This window comes from Calliopsis andreniformis, chromosome 9 (genome assembly GCF_051401765.1).
Source record: "Calliopsis andreniformis isolate RMS-2024a chromosome 9, iyCalAndr_principal, whole genome shotgun sequence".
NCBI lineage: Eukaryota > Metazoa > Arthropoda > Insecta > Hymenoptera > Andrenidae > Calliopsis > Calliopsis andreniformis.
The window spans coordinates 7,054,079-7,078,799 of record NC_135070.1 but is presented as its reverse complement, the minus strand read 5'-3'; the positions used below and the strand labels follow the sequence as shown (position 1 = coordinate 7,078,799).

Genomic DNA, 24,721 nt, shown 5'->3' with positions numbered 1-24,721 from the left:
TGCATGTACACGTGTGTTATATCTCCGCTGTACGTGCGGTGCGTGTGTACAAAATATACATAAATACCCGCTTACATGCGCGACCGTGTGTACGTGCACGGGGTTTTACATGGGCCCGCGTGTAACGTGTGACGACGATCCTGACGCGATCAAATTCAACGAACTTGTTCGATATTCATTCCTCCTCCTGCATTTCATTTATCCAGGCTTCCTTTTCCTTCCGCTGTTCGCTAGTGATGGAAAGGAAAAGGGTACAGCGTGAATACAGATACAGTTGGTCACCCTTGGGAGCTCGAAGCCTCAAACTGAGGGGCGCGTTGACGTTGCTGAAGGGGGATACTTTTAAGTATGGGTGAAGAGGGAATTTTTGAACCATAAATTATGATTTCTCCTTGCGAGGGTGGCATGAAACTGCATTGACAAGACAAATGGTCTGTTTAAGGATTGTTGTAACTTAATTCGCAATGTTACTAATATTAAGAACAAGTGGTCTGAATTAGAATGTAGGTGGATCGTGAGAGAGAAGAAATGAAGATTTGAGAAGCGAGTACCAGAAAGAAGAGCTTGAGAATTAATGTTTTAGAGCAGTGCTTTCATGCTGATGTGTTCCTCTATTTACAGTAGAAAGTCAAAAGTACCATCCCCAATATTTGTAACCCACTGAACGAGTCTCATCTATTGTATTCCATCACAGAATCACTAATACGGCTACTCAACAACACAACTAAACGAATTGCAAGATGACCATATTCAAGAAACCCCAACTTTCAGTACCAAAGCACCTCGATATCTGCACACATTTTCAATCCCTCTTCCCGCCACAATCGAGGCTCCACAGTTTCATAAAAGCCCGTGAAAAACACGAATCAAACACAGCGAAAAGTATAGGTCTCCGCTGAAGCCATAAACGTATTCGCGTTTCAGTGGTTCCGAGGACGAAAAAAGGTTCACAGGTAAAACCTAAAAACGCTCGCAGCGGTGGATCCCTCCAATGCAACTGTGTCCTTATGTAAGCACAAATATACGCGCACGCATACAGGTACATCCACCGATTGCTTTCTCGTTCGACCGGTAAACAGGGAGCTTTACGGAAGGAACGAAAATTCGACGATTCGATGGGCGGTACTAACGCCGCAAATGTACTCGGTAGGCGGATTAACGTGCATTTGGGGAACGCGTGCGCGGGCGCTCGCGCTCGCTAGCGCGTCATCCCGCGGGCACTGTTCGCGCACGTGTGCATCGCGTGTATAGCGCCAACACAGTGGAGCAGCCTCTGCATAGGTGTAATGCCCGCGTAAACCTCGACGACGGCTAGTTGCTTGTCGTTCTAGCTGCCATTCCCCCTTTCTGACTCTCTTTATCCGCCCGCTATCCAAATCCTCTCTCTGCCGACTCTTTCGCGCGGCAATCCAATCATCCACGTCCTACGATTTGTACCTAGTAATTCCCTGTGTTTGATCGCATCGCCACTTTCACAGTTCGAAGCGGTCCAGTTCCAACCTGGAAGGATTGTTCTGTTGCCGAGGAATCTGGGGAACGGTGTTGCTTATTGACTTGTTAACGCGTGCATGATTGATAGCGTGAGTGTTGCCAGATGGAATGCGTTTTACGGGAGAGGAGAGAAACACTTCTCTTATTTTGTGGCGTGACTAGTCTTGGACCTGTATACTTTTAGTTTAGGTCACACCATTTTGGCGGGAGATGAGTTCTGTTTACTGTGCCAGGGTCTTAAATATTCGCTAAACTCTGTGAAGCCTTGGAGGAAGTAAAATGATATTCAAATTTTTAGTTTTTTAGTTGAGGTAATTTATGGGATGTTTTGGTCCTGTTTATTACAAGGAATCAATTTATGCCAGAAAAATTATACAGTTGCATTCAAAAAAAGGATGTAGTTTAAAAATTCTCTGACACTTGTTTCCTGAGTCTCTAATAGGTATGAGGATGTAGGTAGCTGTGTTCAGTTGCGTGAGCTTAAGTAAGTTTGACTGCTTTCATTATCTTCAGTAGACTAGTATTAACTTCTATGTACATATCTAGTTCATGCTTCTCCCGAAGTTCCATTATACTCTTACTATTACCGTAATGAATACCAAATCCTCAAAATACTCGAGACCCAGTTAATTAAGGTTCCACTGTATCCCGTTTATTTCTGTCTACCTAAAAACTGACTCTAAACCATCCAACAAGCTCGAGCTTCCCAGGATTAACATTAAAGCCTGATAATCTTCACCTGTCAAAGAGTTCCACCGTCTGACCATTGAAATCCTTTCTACTTCCCCGCTGCTACAGTACGACGTAAAAAGAAACCCATCAGGTATAAAAACTTCACCTCTCACCTCCGCCCAATGACGCGTCCGTTTTCCACTAACGTTCATATCGCGGTGAATAATCTAGCCGCGGAGAAGCTATAAACGCGTGAAAAGTGGAGGGTAACAGACACTTCAACAATGAGAAGCGAGGACGTTTTCCATACAAGTGGCTATGAACGACGCGCGTCGTAACGTAGCGAAGTCACGGTTATACGCCGTTTAACGCACGAGAACCCAGCAATTTTTCCATTATGCGACAAACAGAGGACTCGTCCTCGTTAAACGCGCTCGCAGTTACAGGACCGTGATGTCTGTTACAATGAGCCGCCGTCGTCGTCGCGGAAAGGCACAGAAACGAAGGGAAATATTGAGCGGCGGAACTCTTCGTGAAATTTCTTGTCATCATTATGACGCGCGACGGTGGTGTACACGCAATCCACCAACCGTCACGTCCCGCCAAAGGGTGCAAGATGGATTATTAAATTTCTAGTGGCACTAGGCGAACCTCTGGTTATGGACTTCCATATCCATCGGGCGAAAGCGTGGAAGGGAGACTGGGTGACAATAAGAGGAGTGCTGGATCAGGGACGGCGAAATGAGAAACGATGGGGAATATTTAACTTGTTGCTTTGTCGATCGCTCCGATAGAGTTCCGCTGTGTTCGGTCGTCGTTCAGCATAGGAAGTAATGGGGAATGTGAAGGTGAAGCGAGACTGTGTTGAAATATGTTGAATCGTGTAGCTAAGTCCATAGAAGTGACAAGTATTAAGTGACAATTAAGTGACAAGTAATTTCTGCCATATGGCTTTTTAATAAAAATTCAATTTTTTTAGTGTCTAAATTAGGTCGTTTATTAACCTCCTGTGTATTGTCCACGGTTTTCTAGAGCTGTCTCTCACGACAGCCAGCGTATTTTTCCTAGTTGACTAATTAAATTGTGGAGTATCTTCTCTAGACAGTAGGTCATTGCTACTGGGAGTAATATGTAAAAATAACAACACGAGTTTCGCTGATATCGCCCTACTTTATCGTATTAATTGAATTATTGCTATTAATGGCGTCGTTTGTTGATAAAAGAACAAGTACCAGAGAAAACTTTTAGTTATGATTACTATGTGTCTTGTAGACACACTGTATGTCAACGAATAAAGGGTGTGGCCGAGGACAGAGGAGATGGATATAACGATGTACTAAGAACTAATACTTGCTTTCTCCTCACAAAAATATCGCGAGCTCTTTAATGAGTTGCTAGACCAGCGCATAGCCACTCTGCTCGGTAGTTACAACTATTAATAATGTTATTACCGTCGTTGAAAACGCTGGGGGCATTATGATCTCCCTCGTTTCTGCTTTTGAACATTATACCTTCCCGAAGCTAGTTCGAAAGTAGGACATGTTTCTTGCTACTCCGTTTGCCTCACTAACGATTAAATTTTTTTATAGTATTTTTGTAGCCGGAGAAGAACCGTGTGCTAGGTAATTGTTAGAAAAATTTAACGATAATGTTACGACATTTTGCTTTCTTCGAGGAAACTGAAATTCGAGTTCACTGGTTAAAACTGCCACTGTTCATTCGATAACGCGGAAGATAGGAGCGGACGAGGCAACAGAGGCGTATCGAATCGGGATGGGTAATGCACGAATGTAAAGGTTTATGGGCAATATGGTATATTTCCAGTTGACGGGTGAAAGCTCTCGCGCAGAAAGGAATCAGGGCACCTGTAACTTTTTTCCTCCATTTCCCTTTTCATTCGCTGGCTACCCTTTACGTGCAAAGTAAAGACGAGCGGAAATCGTATTAATATTACCAGAATTTCGGAAAGACCTACGATTGGAAATGGATTTTTGTTTCTTGAATCGAAAAATTATTTTGTGGAGATAGATAGGATTTATAGACAATAGGTAAGCCTTGAAGCTTCAGTTGAAAATGATAAAATAAAAGATGATATAGTAGAGATGAAAGATATTGATATAGATTTCTAATATTGCATTAATGTTCGTCCGATAGAAATACGTGACAAGGTGCCCAAGAAGTTTCCCATTGTTTTTAACCTTATTCGATCTCAACAGGTTTGCTGACGAATACTGGGAACCTTTCGATGACGTGGCTCGTATTTATTATCAGATTTCACAAGCTTCGCGTGACTAGAAGCGCGATAAGTCTTTAAACAAGGGTTCACATTATTATAGATTGCCTTGTACGAACCCATGAATTGAATAATAGATTAATTCATTACGACCACATGTGTATCTTAATAAATTAACCCAGCCCAAAATTTCAAGTCCTACCTTTAAACTCCTCAACTTTAGAAAACGTGTATATTATCTTATCACTTTACTTTCACTTTCACTTTCTTTCGTATAAATTTTTATTACCCAATTTCTTTCACATCACTAGTATCACACATCGAACTACTTCACTCCTCAATCCACTCGAAAATAATTCAGACGTTGAGAGGTACTCATGTTGAACTCCATAATTTCAAAAATACTTTGCATTTTATTACCTTTTATAGAACATAAATAAGAAGCATTTTCCTCGAAATTTCGATTTGCCGAGTTCACCCTTACCATCCTCGACGCCAGAATTAAAGCTTAAAACCCACTACTAACAGAGGAAAGTACGCAATATCGACTAATGCACGGCGCAAACTATTCGTCCGCTTTCGTGAGCACAGTGGCGAATAGAAAACAAAGTGTACCGATGATAGAACAGCACCACGACAAACGTGCTGTTCAATTATGCGAAGTGTCTGACGTAACAGCGTGTTTACGCTGCTAAAGCGACAATTTTCCTTGTATAACCACTTCGGACGGCGTTCACGTTTCACTCTGGCTCGAGCAGGGGCTGGGGCCTGAGAAGGAGGGTGCTTTCGGTTGGAAGCTCTCAATATGTCCGACCTAATCCTCTCCCGGAGGACCAGCCGCGTCCCTCTCTCGTGCCCGACCGCGCTTTACTTCGCAATACGTATAAACATTTCGAGGCCAGATGCGCCACAGGATTTAAGAGCTGAGCGATTAATAAATGCTTCGTAGGACGAGAGCCAGCACACCAGGACTCCCCGACAGCCACTCGACGAACCTGGCCGTGATTTACTGTCCACAATCGCGTGTCTGCATTCAAGCTATCGCGTCTGGATTTCAGGCGATTCCGCGGCATCAGTTTGATTTAGTGCCCTTCTCGCGGCGTTTCGAAACATCGCCAGGTACCTGTCCATCTTTCCTTCGTTGATACGGTTAGGTACGTCAACTTGCCAAATGAAGACTGGGATATCGATCGATTTTCAGTGGCGTTAACAGTTGGTTGCATCTTGGGAATAAGTCTTATAAGGTGCTTGTCCATATTTCTATGTATGCACCCATTTTTGTGTCTTTAGATTAAAGTAATTTAGCTAAGAAAAATTTCTTACTGAAAACGTAATACTTTTTTTCAATCTTATATGTTAATAAGTAAATTTGAATAAAAAATGATTCTTTAGTTTATATATAAAATCTTCTGTTTTTGAAGAGGGTTTTTATTCGAAGACATAGAATTAGATATGGGTACAGAAGTATGGACAAGTAAGCTAGATCTGATTTCTTTCCTTTGGGGTATACTGTTGATGATTTTGTGTTGGAATTTTTAGGAGGAAATTTAACCCTTCGAAGACAATATATTTTATTCTGTAGAAGCATTGTGTAAATGGTAATGGAAAATATAGTACTAGAAATGACTGAGAAATTATTCAGGAATATTTTAAACACAGTTGTTGTACGAAGTATGTTATATGATTTGATTGTAATTTATGGGGATATAGTAAAAACTGAGAGTCTCAAAGATACTTGGAGCTCGTCGTATTTAAATAATAATAATTTGAGTTCGTAGTGCTTTCCAAAGTATCTGAAAACTCTAAATTCCTACAAATTGAGAAACGTATCTTCTGATATAAAATTTTATATCATTGGACTGTAAACTATTTCAGAGGGAAAAATAATATAAAAATGCTAATAGCACTAATACATTAATATATAAATAAAATTTAAGTTGAGATAAGCAAAGTTATGATTGTGAGATAGATTCGACAAACACCACTATTGCAGTCATCAAAACAACAACGTGGGTTTGATCATGTATCGAAATAACGTATGAATATTTGCAAGGTTTCGTTCAGAATATGTCGCAACAATTTCATGAATGTTCCGAAAGATAACGTTGAATACTAATCACGTGGAATGACAATGAGACTTGATACATTTCGTGGGCGATCGAATCCATGCAAATGACAGAAGAATGATTAATCATCGATAACCACCGCCCGTTTAATACTTCATAAAATGCTAGTCTGGGGGAATTATTGATTCGTCATACCCTCTGTCAGTAATATTGTTAACGGAGGCATACCAGTGGATTGACGTCACAGGATGAAAACTATCGAAAAAGTTTCTCCATTAAAAAAGACTAATTACAATTTTTTGTAATAGGTACCGTAAAATGCACGAACTTCTGGAGCCAATATCAAACCAGAGAAACTCATTCTGAATAAAATACTAGAAAAAAATATCGTTTTTCCTACAATAATTATTGACAATTATTATCAAATAAGTGAAATTATGAGGTAAAACAGCAGATACATATAACGTATTTATGTAATCACATTATCCATGCCCAACACACTTTTCTCTATGAAAACAGTTCAAGGATAGCACCAACTGGTCGATATTCGAGAGATCAGATCCAAGTAGTGCAGAGGAGGAATTACGCGACAGTAGATGGATCGGAAAGACAGGGACGCGATATTGTTACAATTTAATACCAGAAATTATTCCGTTGCGCGAACATTCGTTTAACGTTCACGACACACCGTTCTGCAATAAGAGGATACAGAGTTCGCCTCTCATTCCGCAGGTGCCTCGGTCGTATTATTGGCCTTGGTGTTGGTAAGTAGTATCTCACCGTGCAACCCTCGCGAGCCCGAGCACAGAAGAGAACCCTTGGACCCGTCTCGAATAATATTTCGTTCCATTATTCATAAACATTTTATAATCTTCTTAGCGCAGTGAATTATTGCTGTCCGCACAATTGAAATAATGCCAGCTCCAACTCTGCGTTCAGCTGAGAGAGGGAGGTGGAGGGGTGAGGGGTGGTGGGGGTGAAAGGTAGCTTAGTTGAGACCTCTGTACATACATCGAAAAACGGCGTTAAAGGGAATTGAAAGGAGAGAATAAACGCGCGAGGGGGTGAGCAAGAGGAGAGGTGAGCGAAGCGAAGGAAGGATGATACAGGAACGAGAGAATAGAACGAGAGTTCGTTCGCTGAAGTGGCGTTGAAATGTTTCGAAGCGAGGGAAAAATAATTGGACGAAGAATCTGTCGTTGCTATGGCATCGGAGGATTTCGAAGCACCTCGACGATGACGAAGACAACCGTTGTGTCTTTCGAGAAAATCGTCGGGACGAATTCCTTTCTTAAACTCCTCGTTATCGAGAAACCTTGCGCTACTCTCTCCAACTACTAATCTAGCTGGCACGGTCGCACGAGGAAAGTTATTTCAGAGTGACGGGGCTACTGCCAATAATTTCCGAAGAGACTCTGATTCTTTGACGTATTGTGTCAGGGGAGATGTTAGACAACGGAAGGTATTTGGCGTCTTTCGATGTATAAATTCTTGGCTAATATGGAAGCATAACGTAATTCGATTAAGCTTTTCCTCTTGATCCTGGATAAAGGATCGTGGAGGATCATATAATGGAAACTATTCCTGAGAAACTAGTTGATCCTGTTCCAGAAATTTCAATTAAAATACTTAAATAAGCGGAAAGACTTTGAAATTTGATAATTTGAAGATTTAAGACATTTGAAAATTTAAAACATTTAAAAATTTGAATAATTTGAAATATATGAAAATTTGAAAATTTAAAAATTTTAAACATTTGAAAATTTGAAATATTTGAAAAATTTAAAAGATTTGAAAATCGAAAAGTTTGAAAGTCTGAGAAACTGAAAAATTTGAAAATTTGAAAACTTAATAACATACAAATTTGAACCCTAATTTTGTAGCTTCAGAATCATTACTCGAAGGGACAATTCTCTCATTCACTCATGTATACTTTACAACAGCTGACACCAAAATAAAGTATACACAGGAAGATATACATTACCGTAATGTAATTTTAGCGAGTACAGTGACAGACTTAAGGCAATACAGGGGAAGTCCTACAAGAGAGATTTTCTTGATCTCTCTATTACGTCGTGGATTAGCTAGATAGTTATGAAACTCGAACGAGACCAGGCGAGTGGCGATGAAACATGTTCGGAAAGTTTCCGTTCGGATGGAGTTGAGGGAAGGGTTGTAGGACAAAATAACTGCTTGATACCTTCTAAAAAATGTTCTCTCGGAACATTACTCTAAGAATATGAACACAAAATAATTGCAAGTGGAACTTTAAATAGAGAATTATTTCGACAGAATTAGCTACAAAGGAATTACTCTACTTTTCAAAGAAAAATTTCAAAGTCCATCAAATTATACATAAAAATGAATTTAAGCTCCTAAATATATGTACACACATTAATTAAATTGATTAAGGAAAATTGTATATTCTATACCACTTTAGTTTCATAAGAGTTCACCTCGCTCTGCTAATTTACTCGTCTCACTGGTTCCCAAACCCAACCGTGGCGTCCAATCAATCAATGAGCCAGGCTTCTTTCTACAAACAAGACACTCACGTTAAAATCACTGGCAATCCTCCTGAGCAACATTTCAGACCGTTTACGAAGTATCGATCGAACCGTGAAAAGCAACGATGTTTCGCGTTCGTGTGACTTTAATTAAAGAGCTCGAAAGGTGAGCACAATAGCGTCCCGATCTTCGACAAAGAGTCCAAAGACCGTCGCAACGACAGGAGCAAGGGTTTCGCAAAAAAAGGGGTCGGATGGTAGGAACAAGGCAAAGAGACGACTCGGCCTTGCCACGAGGATCTCCCTTCGAGCACCGCCTCCACCCCTTTCTACAATCGTGTTTCCACCGACTTTCCTTTGCAGCGCGAATCCGCTGCACCTGTCGAAGATGATGGACGTTGCCTTACGTCGTCTACGGGGAATCAAAATCTTATTAACTATCACGAGTGAGTTCTACCTCGGGCTGGAATTTAATTACATTCACACCCGCCTGGCTGCTTACCCGCTTCTTCTTTCCTTTCGTGTAATTTCATTCATCTGTCTTCTTCTTCGAACATTCCCTTTTTCCCTCATGCCTCTGCCTCCTTCATTTCCTCCGTTTACGTTTCTCTTCCCTCCGACCCCTCAGAGTCTCGCGGAAACTCACTCGGCATCCCATTACTCATCGTCTCTGTTTTTCCATGAAAATATTTAAAATTCACCGACTAATTCGACGGGAAATTATTGCTTTTCCTGTCCTGTCCGAGATACTTCGAATTTCTTCTTCCTCTTCTTTGCAGATATTCATCACTCCGGAAGCAATGTGTACCGACCCGTGAACCTCCCCAGCCCCCTCCACCGCCCCCGCGACCTAAGTAACTCGATTTGTTTGGAGCAGCGGAGGATTTTCAAATGCCATCGTGATTGTACTTTTTCTGGCGTTGGTTCACTCGTGTGTCATCATTGGTATAAGTCAGAAGGCTCTGGAGGCGATTGGTTCCTTTGTGATAACCTTCGCCGGCTAGCCCCTGATTAATTTTGCGGACTTGGATTATCTTTACCCCTGGCCTGCCTTGCTTTAAGGGCCAAACGCCCCGAAGAGTATTTCATTCTCTTTAGCGCTCGAGAATGCCTTGGAATACAGTTATAATATAAGCGTTTGGGTATATTATAAAGCTCACTCTAGCGTGCGTAATGGGGAGATGATTCGTTTTTTCGATCGGAATTTTGGGCTACTGGCTGTTGCAAGGTTTCTTATCATGTCGGATATTGGATGCTCACGTTCGAGGAATTATTTGATATTAATGTAGTCTATGTTGGAAGTAATAATATATCGCTAATTTTGTTACTAATTCTAGATTGGAATAATGATATAAGCATTGATAACTATTTTCTATCTCAACCAAATTATACAACAATTTCTTTCATGGACAAGAATATTTCTCAGACCAAAACTTTATACTTGTAAGGTAAATGTCCCTGTACCTGAACACAAACGCTAATTTTATTTCATTTTGAGCTTGAATTCTAATATACCTAATGAAAGAACAAAAAATAGCATCATAAAATAGTATATTCAGTTATTAAGATACATTTCAAGTATCTGGAAGTGTAGAAAAATAGCTAAAAAGATTGTCCAGTTATTGGGACATTTGATATCTTAAGTGCTCAGGCACTAGGACATTTACCTTACATTGCCTTAAGAATAATTTGAGTTACCTATGTATTTCTACTCGATCTCCTTCTCTCATATTTAGAAAACATATCCATTTGTGCATACATAGATCATAGACAAATTGCCATATAGTAAAATATAGTAAAATATAGTAAAATACTGTGTGCGCAGGAGTACAAAAGAAAAGATTGGAGTAAGTACGTTATGTTACTCACCTCTGCTACTGCCGTCGGGTCCTCGGAGGATGGTACACTCCTCTATTGTGCCAAAGGCAGTGAACAACTGTCTGACATCGTCTTCGGTTTGTTGCTTGCTGAGCATTCCCACGAACAACTTTCTGTCTGCGGGTCGTCCGCGTGTCGAAATAGAGGGAACAGAGAAAAAAAACAAAGAAATCCGTTAGTCTGTGCCTTCGGAAGGGACTGGTTTCGCTTATAGCGCTTTTTAAGGCATTAAAAGAGATTTTGCGGCTAACACCGAGAACGACAAAGTCACACGGTTACACCAGCATCCACCATCCTAAGGGGAAGGAGGTAAGGGTACAAATAAATAAATAAATATATATATATATAGATATATATAGATATAAATATATGTATATAGATATATACATATATGATCTATGTTAGATGCAAAATCACACGGACACGCAGCCTGTACGGCCAATAATATATTTTTTTAACTTTTTTTCTTTTGACTTTTTGATCAGATTTAAACAGCAGTTCGAGCACTGCATGACTGTGCACGTATACATGGATGCGTTTACGGTACGAAAATAGAACGTATATATAAAACGACAAGGATAATAAAAAGTATCACTTGTAATATCGACACCAGTAAATAGTATATGTAACACGACGTACAATGTGTGCCAGTTACGATAAAGTATTTCAACGGGGATCACAAGGTAATAAAGTAACGATAACAAAGGAAATCAAGGTAATTAAATCAATTTCAATCCTACATCCTACGCCACAAGCCGAAGAAACAGATGGAGAAAAAACGGTATGTCGTGTAAAAACCGGATAGGGCGTACAAGCGACTCGACTACTGGCGGAACCTTCGATGGTGATTATCGTCTAGTATAATATTAACAGTGAAAATATTAATACCTTCTTTTCAGGAAACTAGTATATTTAATAAATTGAATTTTGTGTATTAGCTAATGGTTGCATCGAGTCATACGATTTAGTAGTATAAGGGAAGGTATTGTCGATATAGACAACATCACCAACGAAAGTCCCGCGTGGTGCTGAGGTCAACATATCGTTTATAAAGGGTCACACGCCACTTGAGAATTTTTCGTTTGAATAATGTACGGCTGTTTCTAACTTGTGCAGAGAAATGGCGAAAAAGAACTATCGATATAGAATTGTGATGAGATTTTCTGTTTCTTGGATCTTAATTTGGGCCTGATTGTGTTTCGAATTTTTCTTTCCTGCTCCACTGTGTAAATGGTTTGCCGCGAGACATATACGAGGAAATGTAAAGTCGAGAAATTTTGCTGAATCAGACGGCTGACTTATGAGGGCCTGTTCTACTTGTCAAAGATGTAATAAAAATACATCTTTTTCTCAAATTGCTATACTTTCATTGAAATGTGACTTACAAATAATTGTTATTATTTTTTCTATAGTTCAATACTTTCAGAACCCCATATATGAATGGAGATACAAAATATTTAAAAATCACAAAAATTTTGTTTAACTTCGAGTTGTGTAGAACAAGCTCTCAAAATTCAGCACGATATCGAGAATCAATTAATCTAAAAATTTCAAAAAAAAAATTCAGTAATGATGACTTTCAACTAGTTTCCAATTTTTTCCTCTTCATTTTCGTTGTATATCACACATAATTGTAAGCCAATGAACTCGACGTATCGTCGATGGTAAAATTAATTTTTAGAAGTATCTGCACTGATCGTGTATACTGTGTGTACGTGTACCCCTGTATAATATCGATAATAAACAATCGTGGATGTGCGAGATCCACTGGGACTACGTGACAAAACGTGTGGCCAATGGAAATCAGTGGAAATGGGTTCATATTTTTTTTATATCAAGGATTTGGTAGAAGAGAAGGGAAGGAAGAGGCGAAGAGTTTTCATATAGAATTATATCTAAGTAATAGAATAAGATAAACGTAGCTGACATCATAATCAGAAAATATTTACAAAGATGATAAAAAAACACATTGACAACGAACGAGACAACACATCCAACGAGCGAGCCACTATTTTATGATCATAGCTGTAAAAGAGCGTATAATATTTACGCTTAAGGCGGTTGTCCATACGAAGGGATAAGGTGAAAATTGAAGATTGGGAAATTAATAAAAAGGTCTTGAATTTTACGAGGGGTACGGTATACTCGATCTCCGGAACAAAAAAAGGAAGCTATCTGCAACGTACGATCGGCGGTCGCTCTTAGATAATTCTTCCTCCCTTCTTCATTATGCTTTCATTTCAATATTTCAATTTCTGTAAAATATTTGTCAGCATCATAGACTGATTCATAGCTTATAAAAAACGAATTTACTACAATCTAAGAGCGTCAACACGGATCCCGTTGTAACGAGGTTTTAACAATGTAATAACGCCGGTGCGCAATAACTAGAGCAAAAACATGAACGACAAGTTTACGGCTACTAGGTAAAGGTTCACGCACGTGGGCACGCACAACATCATTTCTAATACCTTACAGTGTACCACTCTGTATATTCGTGTTCTCGGATGAAGTGGATTAGGAACAGCAGAACGGTATTCGAATCGACGAGGTTTTCCCGAACAGAGACTTGCTTTACCCGGCTCGAATTAAATTGAATTGCTCTTTTAGTTTCAGATTGTGAAAAAACATGAAGCGAATATCCTCGAAAAATATTGCTCGAACGACTGGAAGATCGAAACGTACAGGGGTGGGAGAATTTGATTCTCAATTACTCAAGGGAACATGCATCGCCGAAGTTAAGAGGAAAGATCAGACATAAATTTTGAGTCTCCGTGGAAAGTTCAGTTATTCGGACAAATTTAGCACGGTTTCCGACGTGTTCCAAAGTTTCAACTTTATTTTTCATCGTTCGAAGACGAATGCATGTATATATTGTCCGCGCGAAGGGCGAAGAAATTGGACGGCGGTCGGAGGACGGGGATGGGAAGATTCGTGAAGGTATGCTGGGGTTTCGTGGGTCAAACACTAGCGAGCAGCAAAATGAACTTTGCGGCGAGCTGTGCTGGCTGAATCAGCGGTGATGGCGTGATGAGAGAGGAAAATTCGTTTTTCTCTTTTTTTTTTTCTCTTAGAGAGGTTCTCCTTCTGCCGATTTTGCGGAGAAAAAGAAGAATAGAGGTACTGGAAGGAAGCTAGCTATCTCCTGGAAGTCGAAGTTACCTTCAGCAGCCGCCACCGGTGCCTCCTACTTCCAGAAGATGGCACTGGTGCTCCCGTCGTCCATCATGCACTCTGTAATACAGAACAGAAACAAAGAAATGCCATTGGGCCCAAAAAATACACCATTCGTTGTCGTCGGTTGCCTACAGTGTACCCTTTCAAGCCAACATTCGATATGCCCTCCCTGCAGGAATTCGATCGACCCCGCTCTCTTTAGCGCGGCTATACACTGCGGCACATTTCTTTTATGTCCCTCGTATGGTTCGATGGAAACTTACAACGTGACCTAACCAGCCGCACAAAGTACATTGGCTGAGTGTTACTTCACAAAAGAATTATTATTATTACTGCATATAAAAAAAAAAGACATCGTTCGTTCACCATTGTCATGATAACGTTAGCCATATACCTTGTGTCATATAAAAATCATAAATAATAGTCTCAGTGTCTATATTATTACCTCTTTCAATGAAAAAATGAGTTTCAGATCTTTTTTCGCAGTACAGGTCCTTTTAAGGACATCATGGTATATAGAACTTGAAATTAGCACTATTCTATAAATAAAATGTTTGGATATCCTTGAAACGACCTTTAAGGTGACCTTGGGGGTAACCTTTTTATTTCATTGTCATGAAGCCCCCCTCTTCGGTAATTTTTCATAAATTACACTCTCATAGCTCACCCTTAACGAATCCCATCGCAAAATGTTTCCACGCGCTACCAGATAATTGATCTGCGATTCAACTACTGTGCGACGAAAGTATTTTATAACAGCACTCGATAATTTTTACATCCACTGGGTTTTATACTTCACCCCGTGGTCGGCGATTTGCACCGTTCGTAATGGCCTCCCAGTGATTTTTCATTCGTCGGGCAAAGCGGCGGGAGCTCGCGCTTTCGATTCACCGCATTCCCCGCGCGAATGAACTTTAATGACGCGTTCTCGCGAGGTTATGGAGATGCAAAATTGGCGAACCGAGTTAAAGGTCGTCGTCGCGGGCGGTAGACACGAGCTCATTCCAGTCGGTGGCCTGACTCGCGCCTTCCAGCCAGGCTCCAGGGCACATTTAAGGATTTGTCTCGGGAAATTAGATTCTCGCCTGACTTGCAGCCTCGTTGCATCCCCGTTCTCCACGAATTCTTACCCCTTCGTCCATCCTGCCTTACCCCGCCCCCTCCCACGCGCCGCCCCGTCAGCCTCTCACACTTTCTCCTGTTGTTCCTTGACAGGGAATTCCTCCTTACTCCCGGAGCACTTTTTATCGAACGTTCGTTCCCATTGTCGTGCCAGGGCACCATGGGGATCAAGAATTGGACTTTTGTCGCTCCGAGTAAGTGTTAACGTGCCCTTCGCGCGTCCCCTTTTCCCGGTCAGGGTCCCCAAGAAATCGAGGAAGGAATTAACCCACGGGAAATTATCTCCTCCTTGGACCTCTGAGAACAAAGCGAACACTCTGTTTGACATCCCGCCTCCTTCTCGCTCGCTACCCATCGCCTACGACATCCTTTTCTGATTCCTCTTTTAGATTGGTTTTCGTTCTTATCTACCGATTACTCTCTGTTGATTCGATTAAAGACACTACTAAAATAATATTGAAAGGGAATGGGGGATTACTTTGTTCATCTAGATATCGTTGGCTTTGACTTTAATACACGCTTGCGAGAGAAATCGTTTGACTTTTGTTGTAAGTATCTTTTTTTTCGTATAAATTTGCACCTCGAAAATTGACTGTGGATATGATTGAGTTGTTTTACTGATTTATTAATATTAAGTGATAATTATTACATGTATATCGGTGTTAGCATTGTGACAGAATATAATGGAATTGATTATCTGGGATTCCAGTAGATTTAGTCCATTGATATCTGTGTGTTATCATCCATGAATGCTTTTTTTCACATCAAATATTGAAATTTAAATTATTACAAACACTGTGACCTCATCATACCAATAAAGGTTTAATTAACACCTTTGCAATATTTAGACAAATAGCTCACTTGAAGGAACCAGAAAAGAATTGTCATTTTTTACTACTATGACGATATTTCTTTAGATTCTTTATCAGAAATTATTTTTTATGGCTAAATCATTTACGATTTTGCTGTCATTAAGAAAGGACTATATTCTAATAGATCCATGTGTAGTATCTAATAATAATATCATCTACGTACACCCCCATCTAAAAATATTAGGACACCTACTGTTTTCAATATACTTCCATTTTATAATATAAATAGTCAATAATCAGAAATTTTAAGGTGTGATTTTACCTAATAAAATAAGACGATATTTCGCTATGTCTGACTTACAACTTATTTTACTGATTTATCTCTATCTGACTTAGAAGTCCCAGTTCTTGTAACCTATTCTACTGACTTCTTTGTATCTAACTTGGAAGTACCAATTTTTGGGAATTATTCTACTGATTTCTGTTTTATTCTACCGATTTCTCTATTCTACTTATTCCATTGTGGTTATTATGTCTGACTTGGGACTCGTTCTACTGGTTTTCCTATGTCTGACTTGGGACTTATTCCACTGATTTTACTATGTCTAACTTAAAACATATTCTATTGATTTCTCTGTGCCTGGTTTAAGCTTCATTCTACTTATCTCTCTGTATCCTGACTTGCAACTTATTCTACTGGAATTATTGTGTCTGACTTGAGACACATTCTACTGATTTCGTTGTGTCACTAGACTAGTACACGTCGTTAGTAGAATAAGTCAGACATATTTCGCGCGAAGTTTTAGAACTTTTCCCAAATACATGATGTGACCAAGAAAGTGTCCTAAAACTTTTGGAGGGGCGTGTATATAAATATATACTCCAATAATTTTTTTAATATAAATATCATCCAACAAAAATTGCCGCACCTTTATTGAGGGATCGTTAAGTACGTAATTGTGGAGCCATAGGTGACCTTACCCTACGTCGTTCTATTTACGACGTCATTTCCCAGCCTCTGAGGAAGCACGTCGTCCTCTCATAATCCACGAGGATTTCTCGCAACAGCTTCGGACCGAAGCGGTTCGTGTCGCGTCGGCCAACTCAAAGTTGCCGGCAATGAAGGCTGCCTTCGAGAGTCTCAATATCCCAGGATACGTTTATCTGCTCGAACATAGTAGGGCGAGTGATGGCGGTGGAGGCAAGGTGGCTCGCCGAGGGATCGAAACTTATCTACTTGCTCAACTAGCTCTGGTACAGAAGCCACCCTTATCCACTCGCAGGAACTTCGACTACCCTTGAGCTCGGCCAACTTTCGTGGGAGATACGCATTACTCAAATCTGTTTCCGTCGTTGTACACTTAATTCCCGGCTACTTTCGCGAGACAATCAACCGCGCTTAGATCTCAGAGGTGTGAGAAATCCACAGACAAGCTGAATCCCTATGTCTCTCGAGAGTATGCTCGAAAAGGATATTCTTTGAATTTTAATTATAATTAGAAACGATGTATATGTGAATAATATCGTTTTAAATAACCTTGGAGTTAGAGTATCTAATTTTTTACGACATCGTAATATTTTTGTAAGATAATTTCTCTCGCACAGTTATCTGTAAAATAAACTCGTTGAAAAAGCAGCTACCATCTAACGCCTTCCTTCGACGAAGATTCACAATTAAAATCCAATTTGTCTTTGTACTTGATAACAGGATACTTCTCAGCTCGTAAAGTGTTATCTTACTACAAAGGCATCTATAAGGCCAAGTAATTAAACCGTATGACAAAATCTACGGAATAGCTTGCGTAAAGAGTTGTCATTAACGCACAAAGAGCGAGCGAGACACTTGAAACAATGAGACTATTCTAGATGGCAGGCTGACAACGAAGACCCCCCATAGATACTATAATCTTAAATCATCACTTTGCTAATGTAGTCAAGTATCTCACCGTCACTTTTCTCGTTCAAGGAAAATGCTTGGAAGATGGTACAGTAATCTTAAAAGAAAGTGACGTAGTTATTCATGAAACGTAAAACGCTATCATTAATCTTGATTTTTTTGTATGAAGAAAATAAACCTATTTTATAGACATTCCACCTGAATAATGAAATTTCGTAATTGAATATTCGACTGCTACGATTTTTGTAATTCTTCCGCAAAATAATTCTTCCCTGACCCATTTACTGCAATAGTGACATTCAAAAATCATAATTTTTCAAGAAATGGGAAAGTATCTTTATTAGGTGCAAGAATTGTTTGTATAAACCTAGTAATAACTCAAAAATGTCAATTTTTTAAATTACATCATTGTTGAAGTAATTTAATGGTATTGAATTTGCAATAATAAATGGTGGAAGACAGTCGCCAAATGAATATTCCACGACAGAAGAATACCACTGCCAGTTGATAACACTAAAAGGACTGAAGCTAAATTGACGTCGTTAACGAAGTTCAGAACCCCTTGATTGAAGTCAGTGACTACGTATATAGGTAATTTATATATGTATAACACGTAAGATGGTAGAGGCAGAGGCAGAGGCAGCGGCAGAAGCGGTGTCAGCGTCGAGCTTTGGATTGCTCGTGCTGCAGCCGCGTCAAACTGAGGCTTTGTGAAGCTATATCGGGGCGAGCGACCGGAGATTACAATGGCATCTACGCCAGATTAGCATATGAATTACGGGAACCCCCTCATCTACTTCCCTTCGTGCCACCCCTTAACCCGGTTTTCTCTTTCTTTCATGTCTCTCCTCGAACATATCTCCTCCCCCTGTCCTCGTCTTATTATATCCCTTGCCTTTTCGTTTCGACGATTGCACGCTCTCTTCCTACACTTCAAGTGATCTGCTTTTACGTATCTCGTACGCGTTTCTATTCAGATTTTTAGCAAACGATACGAAAGGTCGTCTTAGAGCTCTTCCTGTTTATTTTTCTTGTGCATTCTTGGGAGTCGGTGTTTTATATGTTTTTTAGAGTCCTCTCTTCTGGATAAATTGTGACTCGTTATAAGTATCATGGAATTGAATATTTATACATTTTTTTTAATTTATTGCTGCAAAATTTACTGTTACTCTAAATCTCTATTTCTTAGTAATAATTATTCTATATTTATATTGTAGTGCGTACAATATCAAAATTGTGAATTGATTAATTTCAATTTTATTTTCTACGAATATCTAACAATCATAATTCTGTGTTGTCCGTTTCGTGTCCATTAATTACAAATTATATAATCTGTCTGAATGGTGAGTGTTGAAATTGCATCGCAACAGCGAGCATAATTACATGTATCGCTTGTTATCATAAATTGCTTGAAATTACAAGTAATGGACTGTTTCAAAGATTCATTTTTACGTCCATCATGAATACGAAAGTAATAGACTTTTTGTCACCAGAGCAACTATAACGATTTATTCAAAAATTTATAGACTTCGATTAGTCTAGCAATAAAAGTGTGCATCTGCGACTAATAACGATAAAATGTCCTATTAAACGTGAAATTTATAACACGAAGTATTAAACGAGACCACATGAATAGATGTGTAATGATAAGGAGAACAAGTTGACAAATATCAGCATTTTATGAAGTACTCGTGGCTCATCTACACTTCTATCCTGCATTCAATATTTATAACGTCAATGCGTGACCATTGTTAATCATTTCATGCAATTTACTTTATTCGACAGTCCTTTGTATGCGCGCGATAAAATTGAGGCCGAACGAAGGCATAGAAAATTGTAAGAATGCGAAAATATTGATGGGTTTTGCCGACATGAAATTAACGAACAGAACGTAATATCAGAACGACGAACAGTTGTTGGAAATCAATTTTTATCAGAGTTACGCTTTTTCCGTATCTCTTGATTGAAAATTACATTCATAGGTCGTCAACAAGTATTAGTACACATTCTGGCGAATGTTTTTCCATTTGATACAAATATTTCATGGCTAAAAGTTTGATCGACAATGTTGTTATACCTTTTAAGCTATTACAGTAGAAAAGCAACGCAGTTTTTAATAACAGCTTTATAGAGACGTGGACAATAATCTTGATAAGACTTTGAATAGCTTTCTAGAGAAATTGAAAATACTGGTAATGTGACGAAGAAGTATATGAAACGTTATTTCTTAGATCTCATTTTTTTCATGTTGATTTCTCCTAACTATCTTTAATAATCTGAGAATTCTTCAAATATTAGTATAAGTCATGAATGGTGAATATCATAAAATACGTCAATATGCTATTGAAGACTTAAATTAGCGATAGAATATACTTAAGAAATTTCCTATTTTAGTTTCTATGTTACGAGACGTAGTTGCATTATCAAAGTTCAATTAAGAGATATACTGGTTCGATTGCTTGTTCTTACCTCCGCGGTTTTCACTGTCCGCCGGCTTCACTTGAATAGGACGGTTCATCTGTAACAAAAAAAAGAGTACAAATTACGATTACCATATTTAAGAAAATCTACAGGCTGTTAAAAAAAAGTGTTTCAGGACTTTAAGGACTTATAGTACTCAGCGAGAGAAGTAAGAAATATCTACATAACATACATTCAAAAGTTAATCCTTTCGACCAAAAGTTGACTATTGACCCTTTTTTTAACATCCTGTATTTTACAAGAAACGTGGGAAATATTTTCCGAGAGTTTAATCAAATAGGATTTGTGCTTTCACGTAAGCTTCTTTAATTCGTACCTAGTCAAGGAGTCTAAGATCTTGACAGTCTCACTGTCAAAATATACGAACAGCGGTAGAGAAACTATAACGGTGACAGAAGCAAAAATGCAAGTGGGAAAACAGTTAGGAGCAGATAAAGGAAGAATGGCACGGAAAAGCGAACCCCGTCTTTACTCTCAACGTTTTCGTTTGTGAAAGTGCCGGAACTCCGGGACTCGGGTTTCTGTGCCATCCTCGCAAAGTCCCTTGGACCACGGCGAATGGCTGGAGGTCCCAAAGAACAAATAACATTGTTTATTTGTCGGACGGATCACGGTACCACAGAGCGCTCCAGTTCGTTCCTAGGGGATGAGAATGCATGATTCATGACACAGGGGACATGGGCTGCCCTCCTATCCCCTCCACCATCCCCCTACGCACTCTCCCCCGCCTCCTTTTCCCTTGGCTGCTTTATTTCTGTGATCCCACTTTTCGTCGTTTCGAAGCTTTCACCACTTAGTTATGTAAAACTGTTATGTAACATTTTGCGAATTTTGGGTTTCCTGTAGTTTACGCCTGATAATTAACCCCTCAAGGGGTTATATTGCATACAGTCATGATCAAAATCAATCTATAACAGGAATGATACACGTATACATATACGACTATAAAAATTCTTGTGTATCTCGATATTTGTGTGGGTTATGTTGACTTGTGAGATGGAACTGTGGGAGATTCTTGCAAAAATGTAAAATTTCTTTCTTATGATGATTATAACTAGACTACGGATTTTGATGCAAAGTCAAATTTGTATAGTTATGCCTATTTCATTTTTAATATTTTATATATTTTTCTACATAGCGTATCTTTTGTACTTTTTTATACATTTAAATTTTCTGTAAATGCATATAAATCTGCATTCTAATTATAACGTACGAGCTAATTTTGCATACTGATTATGACGTATATATGTATGCCCTAGTGGTGAAAAATTCGTCTCATTGTACAGCATATTTTCAGTGATGAACCGTAACGCTCGAGGGGTTAAATTTAGTCTCTTCTATACCCTTTTAACAAGGCTGAAATTAAGGCAACTCACTTATATGAGTTGTATGGGGGACATGACTTGGTAGATTTGGAAAATTCTTATTGTTACGTCATTTCTATATAATGATGTTTATGAAGATTGACCTGATTCTAATTTCTAGAATATTTTTAGGAAAGATTCACGGTACTACTAATTATAATTTCATCGATTAATCTAAAAAATTTGTGAGCTTTCTAATGGTTTTAATCGCAAGTGTAAGAATTAGTTTTTTCACATACGTATAACATGGACTATCGCAAACATCTGTCTCCTGACTGGCTATTTCTGTTTTTCATTATATGCCACGTTGCATAAGAATTTTGGGGGAGAACCCACCGAGGTGGAAACGTACGCAACAACCCCAAGACTTTTTCCCTGTCTGTACACGTCAGTCATCAAGAAGGGTTGCGTTACAAGGGTCAGGATATTGACCACGTGGTTTCCACACAGAAATTACACTCGCTAAGCGTAATCGTGGAACATAGCATAATGAATTATTTCGCAGTTTTAAAATTCTTTTATTAATTTTTTTGATTAGAGTGACGAAACTAATAAGGAAATTACAATTACTTATGTTACTAGATGAATTAGTGTAAATAGATTGACGTTGTACGAAGAAATGCTTAAAATACTTAATATTCAAGTTGCTTCCATAGTAAATAACTGAAAAATACTATTGAAAGGTTTAGAAAAACATTCTTCTTGTTATCCCATTAATAAACAATAATCGATAATTTTCTTCACAAAGGGTGAACAATATTTTCCAACTAACTTAACAAAAAAGAAATATGGAAGCAGTGACTTAACACAGAATTCCTCCATCATAGTCACACACCTGAATCTTCCAACTCTCGCAGTAGAATAATCCCTTCAACCACAGACATCGTTCCGCGCCAATCAGCGGATCATTGCACGACACATTCGTAATATCATTCACCGTCGATGGATCGATTAGCCCATAACGTGCGAGGAGAAACGTCTCCGGAGGAAGTAATCATCGTCACGCATTGTTCAATATTCAATAGAAGCTATTACACTCCTGTAATTTCGTCAATAGCGTACGGACGAAAGTATAGGATACCGTCACGAGAAGGAAGGTTTAAAACGCAAGAAAATCAATGGTAACGAAGAAAGAAAGGGCGAGAGGGGAATGGGGAAGACGAGTGAGCGTGGTACTGTGGGGGGGGGGGAGAGAACAAGGGGGAGCGATGAGAAGGTCGTTTTAAGCACTGTCCTCTGGTCAGGAAATTAAACTTTGAGTCGGGCACTGGCCATTAGGCGTTTGTTGTTGTCTCGTTGTCAGGGGAACACGGTGTTCGTATAGATACCGGAAGCGAGATACGGCGTTCTGCCCCTCTGCTGTCTCTCTCCGGGGCAAGTTTAACACTGAATGCATCGCGTAAATGTCACTTACGAGGCAAGGCATCTGTACCAGTCAATAACGATCGCTGGAGCGAGACTTCCGCGTTCTGCATCGTCCTCGTCCATAGACGCGGCGATTAACACAGACAAGTATTAACTGCCGCTTATTACCGGTCGGCTTCATTACGTCTAAATAGTTCCACTTATACGTGATTGACGGAACGAATTAATGCCGGCTAATGGCTTCATCTAACGGGCTGACTTTGATACCGGGACACTGGCGCGAGCGGCCGCGTGACAAATAAAATTCGGGTTCATTAAGGAGATACCAGATCCTCTATTATTCCGGCTAATTGCTCGGCTTCGTGCTTGGATGATTGACTCGCATGGAAAACGGGACGGTGGAGCTGTCATTGAGAATATAATTGATTGTGGAATAGCGTATTGGTAAATCAAAGTGAGGATTCTATCAAATTTTCCTCTGTTTTCCTACTTTTTTAAGTATCAACTGATAAACAGCTCTATGAATTACCAAATTAGTGAACATATTCTTTATGCAGGACTTGGATTACCTTTACTTCTTCAGACATTAGAAGGCATTATTTAATAGATTGTTAGAAGAAAAGGAGCTTAAGATACTCTATATCTGAAATCGTAAATTGATAGGTATCTATGGTGTGAATGTGATTTCGCGATAAGGGAACCTTGTCATTAGATAAGGGTTTTGTTACGATCACGTGTCGATTCTTCGACGATTCGCGTCGTCGCTAGCCTTGCGCACTGGGAAAATCGATTCCCTTGAGAGACACCACTCAAGATGGATGGTAATAAGTAAATGTGTTTGCTCAGCCCAGAGTGTGCATCACGAGCAATTAATTAAGCTCCATTATCTATGTACACTGCGGAAAGCGAATCTTGTTTCTGCCGGATAGATGCTGAGTAATAGCCATATGCTTTAGGAAATGCAACGCGGGATTGTGTCTGTTTAATCTCAGCACAGAAAACATTGAAAAAGAAGCAAGTTACTTTCTTAACGATAATCATTTTTCAGGGAACTAATCTTAGTCTACTGAACTGAGAGATATTAACGAAATGCTCCGGGCCCGTGACGCCATCAACTTTAATGCCATCGTTGAAATCACCGATGCGGTAGTTGGAGCAGAGACTGAATCACCGAACCTCAGTGTCCCGAATAACTCTTTTATACTTTGATATTACGAGAAAACGAGGGAAGAAAAATATATTGCGCAGAATATAATAGATGAAGGTTAAAAAAATCTTCCATAAATTTCATTGATATATTACCTAAGAGTTTTTAGGTTTTGAGAAGACTGTGATCTTAGTGGATTCAATATTGAATTTTGTTTGAAGAAGTAAATACGATCTTAAGGTCTTGAAAATTGCTAAAATGTCTAAAAAATTGTAATTAATCGAAGAATCTACTTCCTTCGACATTCTCTTGCAATATCAAAAAAAGGCTCACTTGAAATTCAGTCCAATTTCTCAAGATACACGTAATATACACACTCAATTTTCCCCACTCTCCTCTTGTTCACTGAACACCGTACAGAAAATTTAAAACGATCAAGTAATCAAACTGCAATTTCAAGGACCGATATAATCAGGACAACCCTTCCTCCCTATGTTTCGAGGTTTGCC

General features: G+C 39.3%; 1 protein-coding gene across 6 annotated transcripts in view; it reads right to left on the bottom strand.

Moving 5' to 3' along the window:
- Positions 1 to 24,721, bottom strand: part of Bru3 (CUGBP Elav-like family member bruno 3) — a 679,691-nt gene that overhangs the window by 52,681 nt on the left and 602,289 nt on the right. For 3 of the 6 annotated variants that reach the window (XR_013002584.1, XR_013002583.1, XM_076384868.1), the window contains 2 exons: positions 20,325 to 20,373; positions 10,839 to 10,964 (listed from right to left, as the gene is read on the bottom strand). Coding sequence is in view for 1 of the 6 variants with exons in the window: in XM_076384868.1 (XP_076240983.1) it covers positions 10,839 to 10,964; positions 20,325 to 20,373 (175 nt within the window). In the remaining 5 variants the exon portion in view is untranslated. Of the gene's footprint in view, positions 1 to 10,838; positions 10,965 to 14,009; positions 14,082 to 15,154; positions 15,172 to 20,324; positions 20,374 to 24,721 lie in introns of those variants that run through there. The other 3 variants (XR_013002585.1, XR_013002586.1, XR_013002587.1) reach the window with 3 other exon arrangements.